The following is a 19,776-nucleotide window of genomic DNA, read 5'->3' as shown; positions in this document are numbered from 1 at the left end:
TATTTAACATGACAATGATCTCAGTTAATCGTTGAGTCTATAAAATGTCAGAAACGTGAGAAGTGTCCATGGACAGTTTCTCAAAGGTGATGTCTTCATGTCCCGTAAATGTCCAAAACCTCAATGTATTCTATTTATAATCATAGAAAATAAATAAATATTTGTATTTGAGAGGCTGAAAACTGCTCTTTTTTTGGCATTTTGACAGTTTGTAGATGATCATTTTTCTGTTGATTTATTAATTGACAATCTACTATTGGATCATAGAATTGTAAATGAGTATAGTCTTGTAAATTTTAAAAGCTAACTGTGAAAGTATATGACTGAAAGCAGAGCAGTGTCTGCTACAGCGAGAGATGTTGGGCTGTAAAACACTAGAAGTCCAAACACTGGTGACACTGAGACGAGACTGATACAATAAGAAAGCAGCTCTAGTATCACTACAGGTCTGATCCAAAAACAACCCCAAACAGTCTCACAGCTACAATGAATATGCTTTATTTTCCTTTTACAAAAACAAACAAAACAAAAAAAATTACCGTCTAGAAATACAGGTATACAAGAAATAATATGATGGGAGTATCTGCAGTTGAACGCCTGGTTGTCAACAGCCAGCTGGATAATAATAATAAAATAAGAATGAGTTATCTACTTGTGGATGATAAAGCTTCGAACCAGATGAAATCCTGTGCTGTGCATCATTTCCCCAAAATAACCTCAGAACTAACCCTTCACCTGTGAGTAGAGACATCATGTTGGGAGATGGTGCAGCAGCGCAGGGCTCCGCTTCTCATGTGGTTAATCATACTGGATACTGAGTCTGACCCAAACAGGTTATTATGAACACGGAGATACACAGCGGATATGATATGAAGCACAGCAAAAATACAAAAGAAAGAAAAAAGGATTAAGTGTTGAATGTTTTATCTCATTGGGGGTTTTTTTCTGCTTCACATCTGTATTGAAATCGTTGCCCACTTATGTTCTTATTTAGTGTCTAAGGCACTTTTAAAGAAACTTCCTGTTAACATTTGAGAAGGGGGAAACCGTAGACAACCATCTTAATCTGCACGTCCAGAATACAAGAGAAGACAGAAGAGTCGATGGATGGATTACTCTGGCATGTAGTTTTCATTAACTGTCGAGGTGGCTGCTGTACTTCACTTTGATAAAAAAGCTGTTAAAGGGACTCGGGCTAAAATTGCAAAGAAATAAAACTTTATTTTCAGACAACCTGTGAATACTAAGTGCTTGAACAGGTCTGTCGGTTGTCTGAGGAGTCAGGCTTCAACTCTCAAAGTCATGGCACAAACCAGCCCAAGTTTGTTCATCATTATCATTCAAATCACAGAGATACTGTCGGAGCTTTCCTAGAAAATTAATACAGAGCGATCTCTGGGGGAAAAAACATTTACAGCTGTTCTGAAGGTGTTACATAGTCTTCCTTATTTTAACGTCTTGGCCAGCATGAACGTAAAGTCATTCAGAGTCGGACTCATGATGGACAGATTAAAAAAATAAAGGTTCAATCGATGAAGCAGAACCGGAGATGATGTCAGAACAAGTAGCATGTTAAGTTGTATGAAAATTAAAAGGAGGACATTTGAAGATTTTACTGTTACTTTGATTCGTGTTGCCTCCAATTACGAAAGAGTCGTAACTTGCGAAACGGCTTCAAAACCAGTTGTCATGGATTTACAGATTTTAAAATTTCAATTTCTCTGAACACTCCGAGGACTTCTCATCCACGCTGGCTTAAATTTAAAGATTAATCTTTATCAGGCAAGAATGAGTAACTCTTTTCATTCAGATCATTAAACGAGTCGTTGAAGATTTTAAGACTTGCTCGAGAACAGCGGTTAGATCGACAGGTAATTATTCTCCAGAGAAACGGCCGCTTTAGCTGTGACTTGGATGTGATGCTAATACAGACTGGGGCTTGGCACAAACACTGAAATGTCGTGAGACTATTTTCATTCTGTCTCCATTTCTAATCAAACTACATGTTTTACTAAGCTGTAACCATCATCGTCACATTTAAACACGTGGACTGAGCGCCACTTTTCCAGTAAGGGCTCCCTGTTGGCTTCCAGTTAAAAATTCAAACGTCTTCCTGTGCAGTTCTGTGCATTTTCCAGCATCTTCAGAGCTTCCCAGTTAAAACCCAGCTACACACTCCTTCACTAACTGTTGAGATGAAGCGACAGAAAAAAATAAAATACCTTTTTGTTTCACAGTAATACACTTTCACTTCAGAGTTCTTCTATTGCATGTCCCGAGATGTTAGTCGTTCCTGTAGTGTTGTAGTGTCGAAGCTGAACAACAAACGGTCTGTACATCAGAGGGAGACTCATGCAACAAAAAAAGCAGCCTCTGCGTTTTTGGGCTTTTCCATTTTGAACCGAGTCACTGGGAGGAGGAGGGAGTGAGTCGAGTATCGGATGGCTTTTACACAACAAGTGAGCAGAACACTTACAACAACACCAGAGTGAAATACGTTTCCTTGTAGTCCTGCATTTCCAGTATGGAGTGCGTTCACATACGTTACATAACTGCTGCGTGTACACCTCACAGCCTCCACCTACAGCACACACGCTGAGTTTCATATGTATAAAAAGCACTTTGCACCTATGCGTACTTTCTCAATAAGCTGAGCGGATAACTTCACGCCTGATAGGGGAGGAGGAGGGGGAGGAGGGCGGTGTTATGTTATGACGCTGAGATGATACATGGCAGGGAGACGAGCCAGGACGAGCAGCTTGCCAGAGAAGAGCAGAGAGAGGCAGAGTTGTCCATTTGCCCCGGTGACTCTGCAGGACTGGAGGCTTTCCTCCAGGGGAGTGCGCTGGAGTTTCCCTGCAGTGTTAACTGATATAAAAAGGGCGGAGGCGTGCTGCCAGGCGCACTCCACCCAGCTTTACTAAAAACAGCTCATCGCTCCAATCCTCTGTCCAGTCAGTGGTTTGAAATGAAAAAAAAAAGACGACGGTGACGTCAAGGATCTTCTTGGGGGAAACTGTGCGCAGGTCACAGGTGGATGAGGTGGAGGTAAAGGTGAGGCGGGTGGTGGCGAGGGGAGGGGGAAAGCGAGGTATGAGAGAGTCACTGTGTTTACTCGGCGTTAGAGGTTTGCGTCTCGTTGAAGTCGCCGGAGCGGCTGTCGGCGTCGTCGTCTGACATCTCGACGGAGGCACCATCCAAGTTGAGGTTGCGGCGGCCGGAACGGCTGGAGGAGAAGCTGCTGACTGGACCGCCGCGCCTGGTCAGACCAGAGAGATGAAACACTTAAACATCTGCTGCTTAAAGGAGTAGTTCAACATTTTGGAGATGGTATTGGTCTTCTCCTCTAACTCTTGGCAGGAAAACAAATAAGTCTATTTCTCAAAATGTCAAACTTTTCGTTTAACCAGACAGTAAGATCAGCCTTATAACAATTATAATTTATAAATTAGTAATATATCAGACCTGTACAGACACACTACTGTGTATATCACATTCACACCATTTATTCAGTCTTTCTGTGTTGGTTTTTTTTATTTATTTATTTTTTACCTGAGGCGGTTCTTGAGGGAGTTGACCTCTCGGGTGAGACCCTCGCTGGCCTCGGTGGCGTCATCCAGCTCCCTCTGCAGCTTCCTGCGGGAGGCGTTGGCCCTGGTGGCCTCCTCCTCCGCCTCCTCCAGCTGACGCTTCAGCTGCTTCATACGAGAGTTGGCTTTCTCCATCTGACAGGAAGGCAGACACATGGGGGAAACAGACGGAGACAGTGAGAGGTCGTGGGTGGTGAAAATGAATCTATCTGTATGTGTCACTTCGGATCTCATGAGTCAATACCTGTTCCTTGTACTGGTCAGCGTGGCGACGCTCATCCTCCACCTGCATCATCACCTCCTTCAGTTTCTTCTCTGTACGACGGACGATTTTGTTGGCTGCTGCTCTCTCCCTAGAAGAAAAAAAAAAGCTCATTGCCATCTCTATTTTCTGCTTTGTTCAACTTTATGTATAGATTTTCAATAACACCATCTGCCACCATTTATGTCATTATGTCATTTGATCTTACAATGAATTACACTCAACCTTTACATGCATCCCAATGATCACATATGTGAGAATATCTACTGGAACAGATCTAAAACCCTCTGTGTCGTCTTGTGAAACAGGCGAGATCGGTCACTTACTTCGCTTCCTGCTCCAGCTGTTCCTCCAGCTGCAGGATCTTGGCCTCCAGGGCAGTGATGGACGCCTTAAACTTTGACTTGATAGTCCCCTCCAGCTCTGCCAGCTTGGCTTTCAAATCCTGCATTTAAAACATGCAACTTTTAGGATCAAGGGCATTAAATATAAAAAGTCTTTAATAGCCGTCATTTGAAATGTTCACAGAGCCGACTAGTAACCAGCTATTTGTGTTGTTTAATGCTATCACGCAAATTCATCTATGCTAATGACTTTAACAGACTGTACAACACCTTGTTCTGCCGCTCCATCTGCTGTCGAGCGTTCTCACTTTTCTGTGCAGTGCTGCGCTCTCCGGCCAACTCAGCGTTCAGGCTGTCGACCTGAGAAAGAGAGACGGGATGGAAGGACGAGTGACGAGAGACAGAAAGGACTGTGTGTAAACTTCATACCCTTCATGTGTGGAGAATTTAAACATCCTCATTACTGACAGTTTGATTTTGAGCGTTCAGACTTCACGACTGTCATCTCCTGTGTCGTCAGTTTACCTGCATGTTGGTCTTTCTGAAGCGGTCGTTGAGCAGCTCCATGTTGCCCTGCTCCTCCTCCAGCTCCTCCTCCAGCTGGGCGATACGAGCCTCCAGCCTCCTCTTCTCCTCCAGCAGTGACGACCTGACACACACATTTTCATTCAAATCTCTCACTTAAACATAGTCTGCTGATTCACACCCATTATTCTTAAGGCCAGTGTGTAGGATTTAGTGACATCTAATGGTCAAGTTGCAGATTTCAACCAATTGAACGACCCTCATCTCACCTCCCCTAAAGTACCCTCTCTAGATTCATCGTTTCTGTCAATAAATCCTCTTAAATCATTTAAATTAAACCCCCAAAACAAAATGATAAAGCCACTAGCTCAAATATTCTTGTTAAAGAAATCAGTACAAACAAGGTGATACTGACTTTCCAGAAGCACTGTTGGAGATCTCATCAGCCAGCTCGTCCCTCTCCTGTTCAGCATGGCGACGGGCCCTCTCTGACGCTGCATGGTCCTACACAAACAACACATACACATTAGCATCAGTATGGAGAAGATCTGGGATGAGACATCTCCTATTCTTGGACATCAAATACAGAAATGAAATCTGACTTGAGTGTGATAAAAAAAAGTGTCCATTCTTTTCTGGGCTTATTAACAGAACAAGATTGAAAGAGATTTTCAATCGGACATAAAAAGGATTAATTTAACCTCCTGAAGCTGCAGGATTTCAGCTTCGAGGCTCTTGAGTTTCTTCTCGTTCTCCTTGGACTGGGTGAAGATCTCGTCCCTGGAGGATCTGGCCTCCTCCAGCTCCCTCTGATAGTCCTTCATCTGAGCCTACAGAGCAGAAACAGCAAAAGGTCAAAGGCTGACACAGCAGAACAGTGACCACTCAGGCCAGTGGAAAAACAACAGGAGGTTAGTTATTGCAGTTTGGCCCGTGGATTTCGTCAGCAGTGCCTGACACACAGCTAATGGAAGGATTTAATGACTTAAAAGCTCTTAACACAGAGTCATAACTCAGTCAGTCAGAAATAAGACATATATTTTTAGATTTAGAGTTACACTTTACAGGAATATCAATATTTCACTTGTCCACTGTGAATAAATGTCCAAAAAACGCAGTGTCAGATCTGTCAGACAAACCTCTGACTCAACAAACAGATACGACTCAAACAGAACCAGTAAAACTCAAGACATAGTTCTTCAAGGCCGTGCAGGGAGCAGGTGTGTGTGTGTGTGTGTGTGTGTGTGTGTGTGTGTGTGTGTGTGTGTGTGTGTGTGTACCTGCAGTTTTCTGAGCTGTTTAATAGCCTCCTCTCTGCCTTTGGTAGCGGCTTCGATCTGTCCCTCCAGCTCGTTCAGGTCCATCTCCAGCTTCTTCTTGGCAGCGACAGACAGAGTTCTCTGTTTCCTCTCGTCCTCCAACTCTGCTTCCATCTCACGCACCTGGAGGAGCAAAAAAATAAAAAACACAAGAGAAAAGACCAAAATGAGTGTACTGCATGAGCAGTGTAGAGGAATGTCTTCATTTCAAGACAGAAATAAATCACATGCAGCCAGTTCATGATGGTCATCCTCAGTGCGCCCTGTGTACCTGTTTGACGAGCGCCCTCTTCTTCTCCTCTCCCTGCTCATCTCTGGCCTGCAGGTCTCGGTCAAACTGGGCCTTCATGGCCTGCATGTTGACCTCCAGACGCAGTTTGGCGTCCTCCGTGGCCTGCAGCTCATCCTCCAGCTCCTCCAGCTGAGTTCTCATCTCCTCCACCTGTTGCTCCAGCGTTCGCTTGGACTTCTCCAGTTCATGGACCTGTAAGTGGCATCAGGAGGACCGTATTGTCAGCAAAAACCAGCCGGACAAAGACATTTTGCACTCAGCAGTGTCATTTCAAAAAGGTCAAAGGTCACTCACATTCTTCCCCACATCATCTTTGGAGCTCATCAGATCCTCCATTTCTGCGCGGAGCTGCTTGTTAAACCTCTCCAGCTCCTCTTTGGCCTCCAGGGCCTCCTCCAGAGCTCTCGCCATGGACAGAGCCTTTGTTTCCTTCTCTCTGGCCTCAGCCTCGGCGCGGTCACGCTCCTCGGCAAAACGAGCTGAGATGGTTTTCTCTTCAGCCAGCAGCTGGTGTACACAAACACACGGAAATCTAAAACACTGACGTACATCTGACCTCAAGCTATCACTCCTGAAACATTCTGACAGTCCAGCGTACCTGATCGAACTTCTTCTGTTTCTTTTCCAGGTTGGAGACAATCTGTCTCTGGTGGTCCAGGTCCACCATCAGGTCGTCGAGCTCCTGCTGCAGCCGGTTCTTGGTCTTCTCCATCTTGTCCATGGCCATGGTCTTCTCCTCCAGACGCTGGCTGGTCAGCTCCACATCCTTCTGGAGTTTTCTCTTCACATCCTCCAGGCCCTCCATCGCTCCCACGTCCTCCTCCAGCTTCTTCTTAGTCTCAAACAGCTATAAGAAGGCCGAATGTATAAATCAGTGGATACACAAAGATAACAGTGAACTTTGTTAATTGTTGTAGCCTGATGAATTTCATGACATGTTGGGAATAAAAAGCAAAAATCCAGAACAAAACTTCACTTCGGCTTTCATTAAAACTTACTAGTTTATTAGGTACAGCTTGATGATACTAATACAGGGGTCTCTATTCTATATCCTTGATATTACTACTGAGGACAGACTTTCACTTCATGGGCTCTTTAATTTGCTGCACTGCTTAAAATCTGTCTGCATGCTGCTCTGACATGAACGACAGGTGTTTGCACAGCTGGAAACTTTCCCTCGGCCTTTCTCTTGGCACTCAGTCAAGTAACAGAGGTACCTGAAAAGTGTGTCTGCCTCATTTGTATGTGTGGTCATCTACAGTATATATATGTGTCTCTCTATACTGCATGTTTATGAGACTCATTGACATTTGTGACTGTGTGCGATCATACCTGAGCATGCACCGTCTGCAGCTGTTTCTCCAGGTTGCGTCGTGCCTCTTCATCCTCCTCCTGCTGCTCCAACAAGGTGTTCTTGTCCACCTCCAGCTGGCGGATTTGGCCACTCAGGTTCAGCTTCTGGCGCGTCTCCTCCTGACGCAACTCCTACACACCAGACCACAACCAGGAAAGACACAGATGAAAGAAAAGCAGGGGGACGAATCTGTTATACCTGTTCGTATAGCTAAATAGGACCCGTTATATGCTAATTAAAGAACATGTTTTTCAATTCAAGGTGCATTTTCACACGTGACTCTTCAAGCGATGCCTAATTGTGACGTTACTAGTTTTGAACAGTTACACAAGGGACATATTTTCTCACAGAGGGAAATCTGCTTGGTAGGTTCATCAATTATCCTGTGGGAAACACTCAACTTGCATTGACAGAGAGGCTGATCTTCCATACCTCTAAATCTTGCAGTTTGCTGTTGAGTTTGTCAACTTCCTTGGCCAGTTTGACGCCCTTCTTCTCGGACTCCTCCAGCAAAGCCGACACGTTGTCCAGCTCCGTCTAACAAAAGGCATATGAGGTTGTGATGAGAGCATAGTAAACAGATCCAGATCATGCAATGAATATTCCCCATGAATATTAAAAAGCAAAGCTGTCCTCATTTTTTGGTGCGTTTCTAGGCGACTCTGATGTCTGTGGAGGTATTTACCTGCAGTTTGTGTGAGCGTTCAGTCAGCTCTCCCTTGGCTCTCTCTACCTCGGTGGCCCTGGCTGTAAACTCCTGCAGCTGGGCCTCCAGTTTCTTCCTCTTGTATTCAGACTCTGTCTTCGTCTGCTGCAGAGTCTTCACCTCACAGGCCATCTCTTTGTTGTCACTCTCCAGACTCTGCTTGTTCTTCTCCAGGTTGGATTTGAACTGCACAGAACAAAATAATAATGTTCAGTTTCTGTTAAATTTTGTCTACGTATCGTATAACTGATGTAAAGAGGCAAACACAAAACCCATGAGTGTAACCGGTACGACCCACTCACCCTCTTGGCCTGTTCCAGCTGTTCGGACAGTTCTTCCAGTGCTGTGGCGTGCCTCTGTCTCATATCCTGGATCTGAGCCTCGTGGTTTTTGGTCTCGTCATCGATGGTCTTCTTCAGTTCGGCCACCTCCTGCTCACGCTTGGACCTGGAGGACAGATACAAGGAGGAAGCTTGAGAGGAGAGGACTTTGTTGTGTAAAATCTGTGGAGTTCCCCTTTATTATCACTGATAAACAAGCTGTAAACAAGCACCTGAGCTCCTGCTGGGCAGCGGTGGTGTCCAGCGTGTCTTCCAGCTCCGTCTTCAGAGCCTCAAGCTCCTCGCTCAGGTCCCTCTTGAGTTTTTCAGCTTTCGTTCGACACATCTTCTCCGACTCCAGATCCTCCTGAAGCTCAGATAGGTGGGCCTGCAGCTCCCGAACCTGCTTCAAGGCGTTGTTCTTCTGGACGGTCTCCTCATCGCTCCTGAGACACAGAAGTCCACAAGTTATTTTATGGACCGTTACCTTTCAACTTAGTCTTCCTCGTTATGGATCAATGAAAATCGGGGCATGGCTGTGTTTCAGGACGTAGACCGGGTCGTTCACTGACTGGATGGTCTGTGGTTTGATCTCCTTCCGACTGCATGTCGAAGAATCCCTGGGAAAGATGCTGAACCCCAAACTGAGCACACTGATTTTCTCGTTCTTACAGCACTTACACTTTAGCTGCCATTTAAAAGTAATTACCTAAAACTGTGACTTGAAATTACATTTCATTTATTTTTAGTTATTTAAGGTTTCCGTTAATATCTTTTAGTGAAAATACTGAATTCTATTCTATTTAGCTTTTTTCAGCTTTAATATTTTAGTTTTCCTTCGAAATCTTTGAGGATATTTTGGTCCTTAAGATAACCACACAAGAACACAGTCATGTAAATTTAACACATTCAATTATTATAACTTTTACAGTCTGTTGTAAGTAATGATGATGAATGATGTGTGCCTTAAATGCAGAGCAAGTCATGATGTCATTTTTTAAACTGAAATGAGGCCACCAGTGCACACAGGGTGGCAGTGTGGTGAGCTGTTCACTGCTGAAGCTGTCCGCAATGCGTGTGTGTGTGTGTGTGTGTGTGTGTGTGTGTGTGTGTGTGTGTGTGTGTGTGTGCATGCTCTGTAGGGTTGTGAGACTGTTTATTTGTTTGCAGCTGGAAGAGAGGCCAAGTGAAATTCATGCTGGCTGTGACACTCCTGTAACATTCCTCTCTTACCGCTGATTAAACACACTGAGTGTCATAATGATTCAGTTATATCATTAACGCAACACCACAGTGTTGATTAAAGGCACTAATGACTCCCATATAAAAGTAATTCCCCATTTTCCAAACAAAGATAACACAATTGTTCTCAGAATAGCTGCTGAATTCAAAATGAGGCTCATCAAGTTAAATGAAAGCTTAATTATCTGGAGCTGTGACTAAACTGATGATTTCTGCCTGTGAAATTAGTCAGACAGACGTTTCCCATCGATCCCTGAGGTCTCCACCGTCGGCCTGGTGTGAGGAGAGAACTGCTGAGAGGCCACATTAAAATAATCTGAGCTGACCTTCAGAGCGACGTCCTCAACAGCTGTTTACCTCATCTGTATGCAGTCTTAGGACGGCTACATGGGAAAACAATTAAATATGACACCAGATGTGTTGCTCGGATTATTTTTCCCACCATGTGGAAAATCTGGATAAGTAAAGGACGGAGCTAAATTTGATTTTTTTCATCTGACGATAAATAAACACAAGCTAATCACACAGTTTTTCCTTCAGTGTGAAATGACTGCCTGGTTTAGCCAAGCTCTTTATTGCTTCATGTGGAAAAACTACTGCAAAGCCCGACACCGAGAGCATCAATCAACATCAATTTGCCTGTAATCAGATACGGCTGCCTCTGAGATAAAAGATCTCAGCCGGTGTCACCGAAGACAAACACTGCAGCTGGGAGCAGAGAGGGACTGAGGTGAGTTATAGACGGGGGAAAAAAAGTGACTGCAGCAGCTGAAGAGTATTATTCCAGATTGTACATGTCAGGTTAACAGCGTATTCTGTTCGGATATTCGCCTTATTCTGAATGTAACATTTTTCGACTGAGAACTGTGGGATATGCCGATACTATTCAGGTTTTAGGAGCATTCTTCGGACATGTATACAGCACGTACAGTATACAGTGATAATCGATGGGGGTTTTTACTGCAATGTGAGACACACAGCCTGTTTCCTGTTTGCGAACAGTTCTGTGCGTTGTCATGGATGTGTTTTACACAAACCAACCATTCAACAGTTAGGCTGGTGTGGGATGCATGCCCAAAATAATAGCCCCAATTTCTGGTCGGAAGGAGAATTATATCTATTTTTAACCATTATGAAAGATCTGGAAATGAACAGGTTTCCGGATACGTGCAATTATCGCAACACTAACCTTTTCAAGGAGGTGGGTGAAGGAATGAAGGAGGGTGGCTGTGGGTGCACAGCAATCAAGTAAGTCCATCAGTGGTTTAAAACAAAGACACAAAATGGCACAAGCGGCTCAAACAGTTCCACGTTTCCATATTTCGACGTGATAAACATCATGTTTGGTCATATTAATTAAAGTATGCGTGGATGAATGTAATATGTATGCAGGAAATGTTTGTGTATGTAAACAGCTTAGTAGGAATATTGCCTCTTTTTAAGAGGGCAAGTGCATGTACAGTAAACGTAGTCGCTGTTGTTTATTTTTGGTCTCTCTGTTGTTGACTTGGCTGCACATCAGTGGAGCGCAGTTGTCATGGAGATGGGATTTACTGCACTAGTGAGAGGATGCAAGTGGAGTCGTGCATTAAAAACTAAAATGAGCAACTCCACTAACACGGGATATTAAACCAGACCAGTTTAGGTTTGAAGTGATGTAAGTTCAGAGGTACATCTGCCTACAGTGCCTGTAAAAATACACTTCAGTGTGTTTGGTACACTTCAGTATGAGGCTTTTGATTTAATACATGTGCTTTCTTCAAAATCAGTTGAACAGCTGTTGAGCTGTACTGTATCTTTATCATTGAGAAGGGTCAGATGTTAGTCTTTTCTAATGTATGAGTGTTATATAACATTTCCAAAAACAATATGTAAGGCAAACTGTCATCAAGTAATTCTTATTTTTGTATTTCTATGAGCCTGAGGTCAAACAGCTTCCAGTCAATGAACAGCCACTGAACAATAATTTAATATTCTTTAATAGCATTTGCTTAATTGTTGGCAAGAAGAAGGATTTTATTAAACTGAAATTTTAAAAATGTAGGTTTAAAGACCTAAAATTATGTTTAGATGAGAGCTTCATTCCACTGGAGTCATATGATCAAATACTTTCATAATAAAAAGTCTCTCCAACATGAAGGGATCTCTTTTTCTTATCAATGTTCTCTTCATTTTCTTTATATCCTCTCTTCCCCTTTCCAGTAATTGTATCATTATGTTCCACAATGGTACATGTGAGAGGAAACGGGAGAAGAGTCTGTACGTTGACGGGTTTAGCATAAACGCTCTGTATTCAGTGTAACTCTGAGTTGAATAAAAAGAAAGCGTCCTAATCGGCCATCACAAGTATCAAAGTGAACCATCGCTTTTTTCTATCCTTTCTTCTTTCTGTCCCATCAGGATTCATGCAAACCTAAGGATCTAATGTCCAATAAGAACATATAATATTTGTATGAACAAATTATAGTATTATTCAGTGTTTATTATTACAGCACCCAGCGTGTTTTAATGAATACATCAATGAGAAAGCTCTGGCTTATTGTTCACTGCTAAAAACCTCATGTTTGCATTTTAATTATCAGTGTTTTTATATTTCGTAGGATGTGCTCAATGCACTCCTTTCAGTTTGGACAGTTACTTTTACTGATTCTCCTTTGTATCACTGACCTGGCCAGAGCAGCCTGCAACTCCTCCTCCTTCTTGGTCAGCTGGATCTTCAGCTCCTCTATCTGAGCCTGAAGCTCAGCTATCTGGTCCTGCAGGTCAGTCGTCTCAGCATCAAGTTTGCGTTTGGCCTTCTCCAGCTCCTGGCGAGTTTTCTCCTCCTTCTTTAAACGCTCTGCAGGGAGGCACAATCACATGTATCATAAATACAATGCAAAATCAAACACGATCGATAATTATTGCAAAAAAGCGTTTGGGTAGAAAAAAATCTAAAGAGGTGAGGTCACAGACAACCCTCCAACTCCTAATTGCTGACAGCCTGACACAACTAATGGTAATCAGATAAGCTGCTTTGCTAAACAGTCATACTGGATGTCCTGTATCTGACCTATGTGTTGTTCTGCTCCAACAGAGAACCTTTTTCTTCCTCTTGCTGCGAGGACAGTTCATTTAAGTGCAGCATCCACTGACCCTGTTTGATACTTTTCATTGATTTTTCCAGCCTGCTTTGTGTCTGCTCTAGTAAAGGTTTCTCTGCTCTTTGACACAAAATGGAGCCAGTAACAGTAACTTACCCTCCAGGTCGACCATCATCATCTCCTGCTTGTTCTTGACCTTGCCGAGGTTCTTTGCTTTCTCCTCCTCCTCTGTCAGCGAGGAGCTCATCTCGGCGATCCTGTCCTCCAGAAGCTTTTTCTCCTGTCGGGTCCAATCAAAGTGTGTGTTAGACTGGAGGCTTCACGACAGAGAACTTCCATATGGAGGTGAAAAGTAGACTAAACAACCATCAACGACACAAAGTGTTCATAAAAGCAATGTAACTTCTACTTTGGTAGTGTATGTCAAGTAGAATCATCCAAAACACCATTAAATGCCTCATTTATCACTTCATACTTTGACATTTTTATACTCATCGTCTCACCTTGAGGAACTTGGAGTTCTGGTCCTCCAGCAGGAGAATGTCCTCCTCCATTTTCTTGATCTTTGATTCAGCCGTCACTTTGTCCAGCTGAAGCTTCTGTCGTGCAGCTTCCTCCTCATCGAGCTGCTCCTCCAGGTCCTGGAGAGAATTCATTTTGTGAGGTTGATGCTGACGTTTATAAAGTGATGGAAGTCTGACACATTAAACCCAAGCAAAGAGTACAAATCAAATTCATCACATCAATTTAATACTGTATGTGCTAGATGTCCGCATCAGGAGAGAGGTTTGTGTTTATGTGGAGGTGAAGTTTTAATAGCTGGAGATATGTACCTGGATGTGCGACTGCATCTTCTTCTTTTCATTCGTCAGGCTCTGGTTCCTCTCCTCCTCCTCCTCCACCCTGGACTCCAGGTCATGAAGGATCTCCTCCAGCTCTTGCTTCCTAGAAAGCAGACGAACCCTCATCTCTTCGGCCTCGGCGAACAGCTCCGTCTCTGCATGGAGTTGCTCTGCTAGAATATTCTTCTCCTCTAGGAGCTGGAGAGAAGGAACAGTTTGAAGAATGAGATGCATCCAGCCACCTCACATACACGACTCGTTTCATTACAATTATAACAGCTTGTGAAAAAGGAAAAACATTTACTTTCAGTAACAGAGGACATGTTTACCTGCTGGTGTTTTCTTTCCATCTCCACCAGCTCATTCTCCACCTTGAGCTGTCTCTCCTTCACCTTGACCAGCTCCTCGTCTTTGGCCTGCATCTCCTCCTCCTGCCTGGTGACCTGCAGCAGAGGCTTCACCTGAGAGAGAAAAAAATCAGCCGTTACAGGGTCTCTGCAGTTTTTACCTTTTTAATACCACGTATGATGCATTTCAAGGCCCTTTTTCACGGTCGTACTGGTCAAAGAATGACAGAAAACTAGTAGGGACAATGAAGTCTACAATTCTTAATTAACTACATGAATTTATTGGCATCTATCTTTTTGTCAATGCTTCTTAGCTGTATACAGCAAAAAATCATTTTAATATATTTAATCAACTGACAGGGACCAGCAGCAGAAAATGGCTAAATGGATGAAGGAATTAAAACATAACTGATTTAACCAGATCTAGCTTTTGGCTAAAATTGATATATGCCGATTCTGATTAGTTGAGCTTCCGAGCTACATTATCTACTAGTAGTCTGTTTTTTATAGGTGTGTATTTTTTCCCCAACGGCCCTCAGTAACATAAAAAAAACAAAAAAAAAAACAATGTTATTGCCTACGGCAGGCGAGAACAGATATTCTTAAGAAATGAAAATAAATACTATCTGAGGCTTTTTTAGGGAAATAAATTCAATGCTTGTTTCTGATCTGCAGATACCCTGATTACCCTGATCAGCTGATAAGAACTAGTTGAGCGATTGTATTCGATTTGTATTCTTTATGGCCAGTTTAGTCCTTTTTTACCTGAGGCATGCAATCACTAATTTGGGCTCTGATCACCAAATAAAGCAGAGACTTAGAGTGGTGTATTATCTGTGTATGAAGTAGTTTGTTGGGGGATGTAGATGTCATGGTTCTCACCTTGGTGAAGAGTCTCCACCATTGCCAGTGTCGCAGCTTCAAGTAAGCAGCACAGTTCCTCTGGAGGACCTTTAGGGCACTTAGCTGCTGCTGCTTCTTAGCAAAGGCTCTAAAGAAAGAAAAACATGGGAAAATAACAGGTGACAAATCAATGCTGGGTGTGAGAGAAGTGTAAAGAAGTCTGCAGTGTTTTTAGGACGAAGGAGATGCTGCATTTAGAGATATGCTGTAAATGCATCAATGCCACGTGCAGGCAGCAAAAACAAGATTGACATATCATCAGCTTTGAAGTTAACATGGTGAATTTGTTCAATAAAAGTTGGTATTCACACATACAGAGTAACAGAGTGACACTATTCTGTCCCTAAGAAGAATGTTAGGTCAGTGTTCACTCTCTCTTAGCTCTGTATTTGGTTTCCATCATCTCCTGAAGGAAATGTCTGCCTCTGTAGCTGCAAAACAATGAGCTGAAACTCATTAAAAAGCTCAGTCAAACTGTCTGAGAAGAAGTCTAGACTCAAGTGATAATCCTGTGTAATGTCATTATAAAACTATCCATTACAGCTGCTTTAAGTGAGGGACTAACAAAACACCATCAGCACCTGACAGTCCGTCCATCATTGTTATAAATGCTGATCACGACAGGCACTTCAGTACTTTCTTTTTTTTTTTGTTCTTTAAAGTAACATTCGCTGGAGGAGCTTTAAGTCTACAGTACATCTGTCACTTGACAGTAGATGCATTTACGGATGATTTGTGTCTCAGACCACTTCTGGGGTGGTTTGGGTAATTGGATCACTGTCCTTAAAAGCATCATGGGTATCCAAACGCAGATACATAATTTAGAAATAGTTTGAGTGAAAAAAAACTGATCACTCACTTGCGTGCCAAGTATCCACGGCACACAGACTGGAAGTAGATGATGATGTCAGTAATCTTCAGATCTCGCTCCTCCTCCAGGTGAGCCAGAACACCAGTTCTGAAGAAGATCTTACTCTGACCAATACGGAACAGGTTGGGGTCCAGCTCCAGGGCGTGGATCTATGAATGAAGAGTTGTTAAGAATTTTAATTCCAACTAAGTGAGTATTCGCCTTCTTTTCCAGGTTATGAGGAACCTTTCGAGGAACTCAGGAACTAAATCACAGAAGAACCAGGGACTGAAGAGTTGCTGTAGGACAGCTCCAGGTGTAAAAATATTCTCTGCATGTGGTGGAGTATTTTCTGATTCCGGGGCAGAGTTTGCAGTTATGACTGTTGTGAATCAATGATTAACCAAATACTGGCACCACAGCTTCTGCAACGTGAGTACTTAAGTACTCTAGTCAGAGTTCACATTCCTTGTACAGCAAGCTAGAGAGTGAATGAGAGATATAAAACTACATTTTCTGATAGTTTCCACTTTTATGGTGGTCATGTATAAAAGCAGAAATAATTAAACATCAAACACTCAGCAGAAATGGGCGCTCTGAAGTTTCCAGTCTCCCATTTCTCTTCTGCATGTCTCCTTTACATCAAACTCAAACATCAAAGTCAGGATGAACTTTATTCACGTCATCTGTCTGCCCTCTTTCAATTTGTAAATCTTCATGGTTCTTCAGATTTGATCTAAACGCACAAAATTAACTTTCAGTTCGCAGATAAGTTCCTGAGTTCCTCTGGTTCCACAGTTCCCGGTACTTCTTGGTAAAACAGTTAATGATCAAGGCAGTAGTTGTGCGGAAACACTACCATTCTTTCACAGGCTTGCTTTCCATCCATGAATCCTTTGGGAATTGCGTTAGGTGTCAGGATCTCATATCTGTAAACAAAAGAGAAAATAAACATAATCTGAAAATAAAGCAAACTTTTTCTCCAAAGTCCAAAAGGCTTCTTTGTCGTTTGTTACCTCTGTCTGAACTCCTGGAAGACGATGCGGTTGGGGAAACCCTGTCTGCAGATGCGGATCCCCTCTAGGACTCCGTTACACCTCAACTGGTCCAGAACCAGGTGAGGCTCCAGTTTACCAGCCTGAAGGAAAACACAAATACTGTCTGTTTGTATACTTTATATACCTTTCTAGGGATGTGGGGTACAGGGCAAAGGTCATAGACCTTTTCCAAGATTTTTATATTCTTTTGGTCGACGGTTCAGCAGTTCTAGATTTCCTTGGAAAGGATCCTTGACAGTAGCCATAAGATGCTAAAGGGATAATCAGTCATAATATAATAAAAAGAGTCTCTTTCCACTCATTGACACAAAGTTTCTCACAAATAAGTTTAAGCATTTACTCTTTTTTCGTGGTTGGGGATGATGCAGCGCACAAAGTTGGGGTTGGTGTTCCTCAGTGTGGCCATGAGCTTGGTGAGCGACTCCTTGTAGAGCTGTCCCACTGTACGAAACATGCCCTTCTTTGTTTTGTAGGTGGCACCAAAGGCGGTCTCGTTCATCCCTGCCACCTGGTCCAGACCCACGATACGGTCGACTGGTTTGGGAAACGGAGAGAACTGGTTAGAGCCGGAAAACATCGGAGGGAGCAGAGAAGCACTTTTGAAGCAGCCGTAGCAACAATGTAGCTACACGTACAAGTGCAGGTGGATGACAAAGACATTACACACTACTGTCGAACAACTGCAGTCCAACAAAGCAGCATCCAAAGTCTCAATAACTACGGCTTGATTCTGCAGATGGAGATGCAGCATGTAGCTTATCTATGCCTAAGCCTAAGGGTCTGTACATACAGGTTTCTACATGTTGTGGTACGCTGGAGAGAAGCACTTTCTTTAATACTCTGTAATATTTTACAGCTAATGACCCCAAACCTGTGTCAACATGTTGTCAGGAAAATCATCTCTTCTCAACATGTTAAACAATATTTGGCAATATTTATGAGGTTGTGAACACCAGATGCAAAAATATTACAATATCACTGTTCTTAACTTATATTAAAAAGGGCACTCCAACAATTTTACATGTGAAGATCAGTTGACTAGTTATGGTTAGTCCTACTCAGTATGTGAAGACAGTTGTATAATGTCTAGAGCTGCAGCGATTAGTCATAAATTGACATGTCAATCGTGAGAAAATTTACTTTGAAAATCAAATAATAAATTTAAATTATTTTTCAGGCCAAATTAGCGAAATACTCGGTGGTTCCAGCTTCTCAAATGTGAGAATTTGTTGTTTTTTCTTCTCTTGCTTTACGATTGTTGGGTATCTTTGGGTTTTTTAAAGTTTGAAGACGTCACCTTGATGATTTTGATGCACATCTTGACGGTTTTCTGATGTTTTGTAGAATATTATAATAATTGTGAACTGCAGATTAATCAATATGAAATTGAAGAAATGAAATTTTAGTTGGGGGGAGCTTTGTCAATTGTGAAAAACTGACTCATGGGTCATCACGTGGATCATTTCAGCTTGGGCTTTGAGACAACAAAAAATTAAAACTGAAAAACAGAAAAGACGTGGGCATACAGCAGCATTATGGAAATGTAGGGTCCTGATACAGTTTGACCTCAAGTATGTCACGTTATCTCACCCTCTGCTGAATCAATTCTGACAATTTGTTTCTGTCTCTTACAAGTCCTCCAAGTTTTTGAACATGCTGTACTAAATTGCTGAAGTCTATAGTATATAGTTTCATTTGTTAACAAGGCTTAGTAATTTCCCCCCAAAAAAATATTTGTGATTTTCACGATTAATAAAGTAATCCTAAAAAAATAAAAATAAAATGCTCATTACAATTTCCCAGAGCCCAAACGGACGTCTTCATATTGCTTCTTTTGTCCGACCAACAATTCAAAATCCAAACACTCTTTATTAATTATAATATATGACAAAAGAAAAGCAGCAAATCCTGACATTTAAATAGCTGGAACCAGCAAATGTTTGACATTTCTGCCTGAAAAATGACTGAAATAATCAACTGACTAATCATTGCAGCTCTGTGTGCCTCATTGATTTGTTTTTAAACAACAATGAGGCTTTAAGGCTCAAAGAACGAAGTTAAATCAGGCTTTGTCAGTTAATTCAGTGTTGGTTTTACATTAGGAATTCTTGACAATAAGAAAAAATACAGAATATCACCAGATGTAAACATCAAACAGAGCATTTCTTTATAATCTGGTATTAAGGAAAGCAGACTAACTTAAAAAAAGCTTAACATAATGACATAACGTAGCTCATAAGTTTTGACTTAACACTCAATTAAATATTCACTATGTCGTTTAATAATAATGTCCAACCAACTGAAAGTTACAAGTATTGGCTAAGCCACAGGCAGCTGCAGTTTCAACACTTGAACTGAAATGATGTACGGCCGTCTGGACCGTCTACACTGCATCCGAGCTCAGAGCCAAACCAAGTACCAACATCTGGTTTCAATTCCCCGCCACTGTGACCCTATCTAGAAAGGAGGAAGGCGGGAAATGAGTGTCATTAAACTGTCTGCAGTCCAATTTCAAATACTTAATTTGCTTGTGGATGTATCACATCAAAAAACAGAAATAAGCTATGAAGACTCCAGATCCAAAACTCTTGCTTCAGGGCTATTGACCATACAAAGATCACAAGACCCATGACAGCCCACAGAAACACGGAGACAAATTAAACCACACTGGTTTGACTACAGGGAGCTGTGACTATATTCTACTTTAACTTGTATTAGGAGTTAGGCACTACTGCTTAT

At 42.3% G+C, this 19,776-nt stretch overlaps 1 protein-coding gene across 5 annotated transcripts in view; it reads right to left on the bottom strand.

The window, feature by feature from the left end:
* Window positions 1-482: 482 nt before the first annotated feature.
* Window positions 483-19,776, bottom strand: part of myh10 (myosin, heavy chain 10, non-muscle) — a 56,255-nt gene continuing 36,961 nt past the window's right edge. For all 5 annotated transcript variants that reach the window (XM_084340252.1, XM_084340255.1, XM_084340254.1 and 2 more), the window contains 27 exons: window positions 17,378-17,571; window positions 16,996-17,117; window positions 16,839-16,908; window positions 15,989-16,149; window positions 15,109-15,217; window positions 14,209-14,340; window positions 13,871-14,077; window positions 13,541-13,678; window positions 13,194-13,317; window positions 12,622-12,793; window positions 8,946-9,158; window positions 8,695-8,839; window positions 8,372-8,578; window positions 8,119-8,223; window positions 7,665-7,817; window positions 6,931-7,179; window positions 6,627-6,839; window positions 6,312-6,524; window positions 6,002-6,163; window positions 5,423-5,551; window positions 5,137-5,225; window positions 4,722-4,845; window positions 4,467-4,556; window positions 4,179-4,297; window positions 3,835-3,943; window positions 3,553-3,725; window positions 483-3,259 (listed from right to left, as the gene is read on the bottom strand). In XM_084340252.1, coding sequence (XP_084196378.1) covers window positions 3,112-3,259; window positions 3,553-3,725; window positions 3,835-3,943; window positions 4,179-4,297; window positions 4,467-4,556; window positions 4,722-4,845; window positions 5,137-5,225; window positions 5,423-5,551; window positions 6,002-6,163; window positions 6,312-6,524; window positions 6,627-6,839; window positions 6,931-7,179; window positions 7,665-7,817; window positions 8,119-8,223; window positions 8,372-8,578; window positions 8,695-8,839; window positions 8,946-9,158; window positions 12,622-12,793; window positions 13,194-13,317; window positions 13,541-13,678; window positions 13,871-14,077; window positions 14,209-14,340; window positions 15,109-15,217; window positions 15,989-16,149; window positions 16,839-16,908; window positions 16,996-17,117; window positions 17,378-17,571 — 4,070 coding nt within the window. In that variant the 3' untranslated portion in view covers window positions 483-3,111. The remainder of the gene's footprint in view (window positions 3,260-3,552; window positions 3,726-3,834; window positions 3,944-4,178; window positions 4,298-4,466; window positions 4,557-4,721; window positions 4,846-5,136; window positions 5,226-5,422; window positions 5,552-6,001; window positions 6,164-6,311; window positions 6,525-6,626; window positions 6,840-6,930; window positions 7,180-7,664; window positions 7,818-8,118; window positions 8,224-8,371; window positions 8,579-8,694; window positions 8,840-8,945; window positions 9,159-12,621; window positions 12,794-13,193; window positions 13,318-13,540; window positions 13,679-13,870; window positions 14,078-14,208; window positions 14,341-15,108; window positions 15,218-15,988; window positions 16,150-16,838; window positions 16,909-16,995; window positions 17,118-17,377; window positions 17,572-19,776) is intronic.

The sequence above is a fragment of the Pagrus pagrus genome (assembly GCF_965226575.1).
Source record: "Pagrus pagrus genome assembly, chromosome: 2".
Taxonomy (NCBI): Eukaryota; Metazoa; Chordata; class Actinopteri; order Spariformes; family Sparidae; genus Pagrus; species Pagrus pagrus.
The sequence above is the reverse complement of the archived record's forward strand: the minus strand, read 5'-3'. Positions and strand labels throughout refer to the sequence as shown.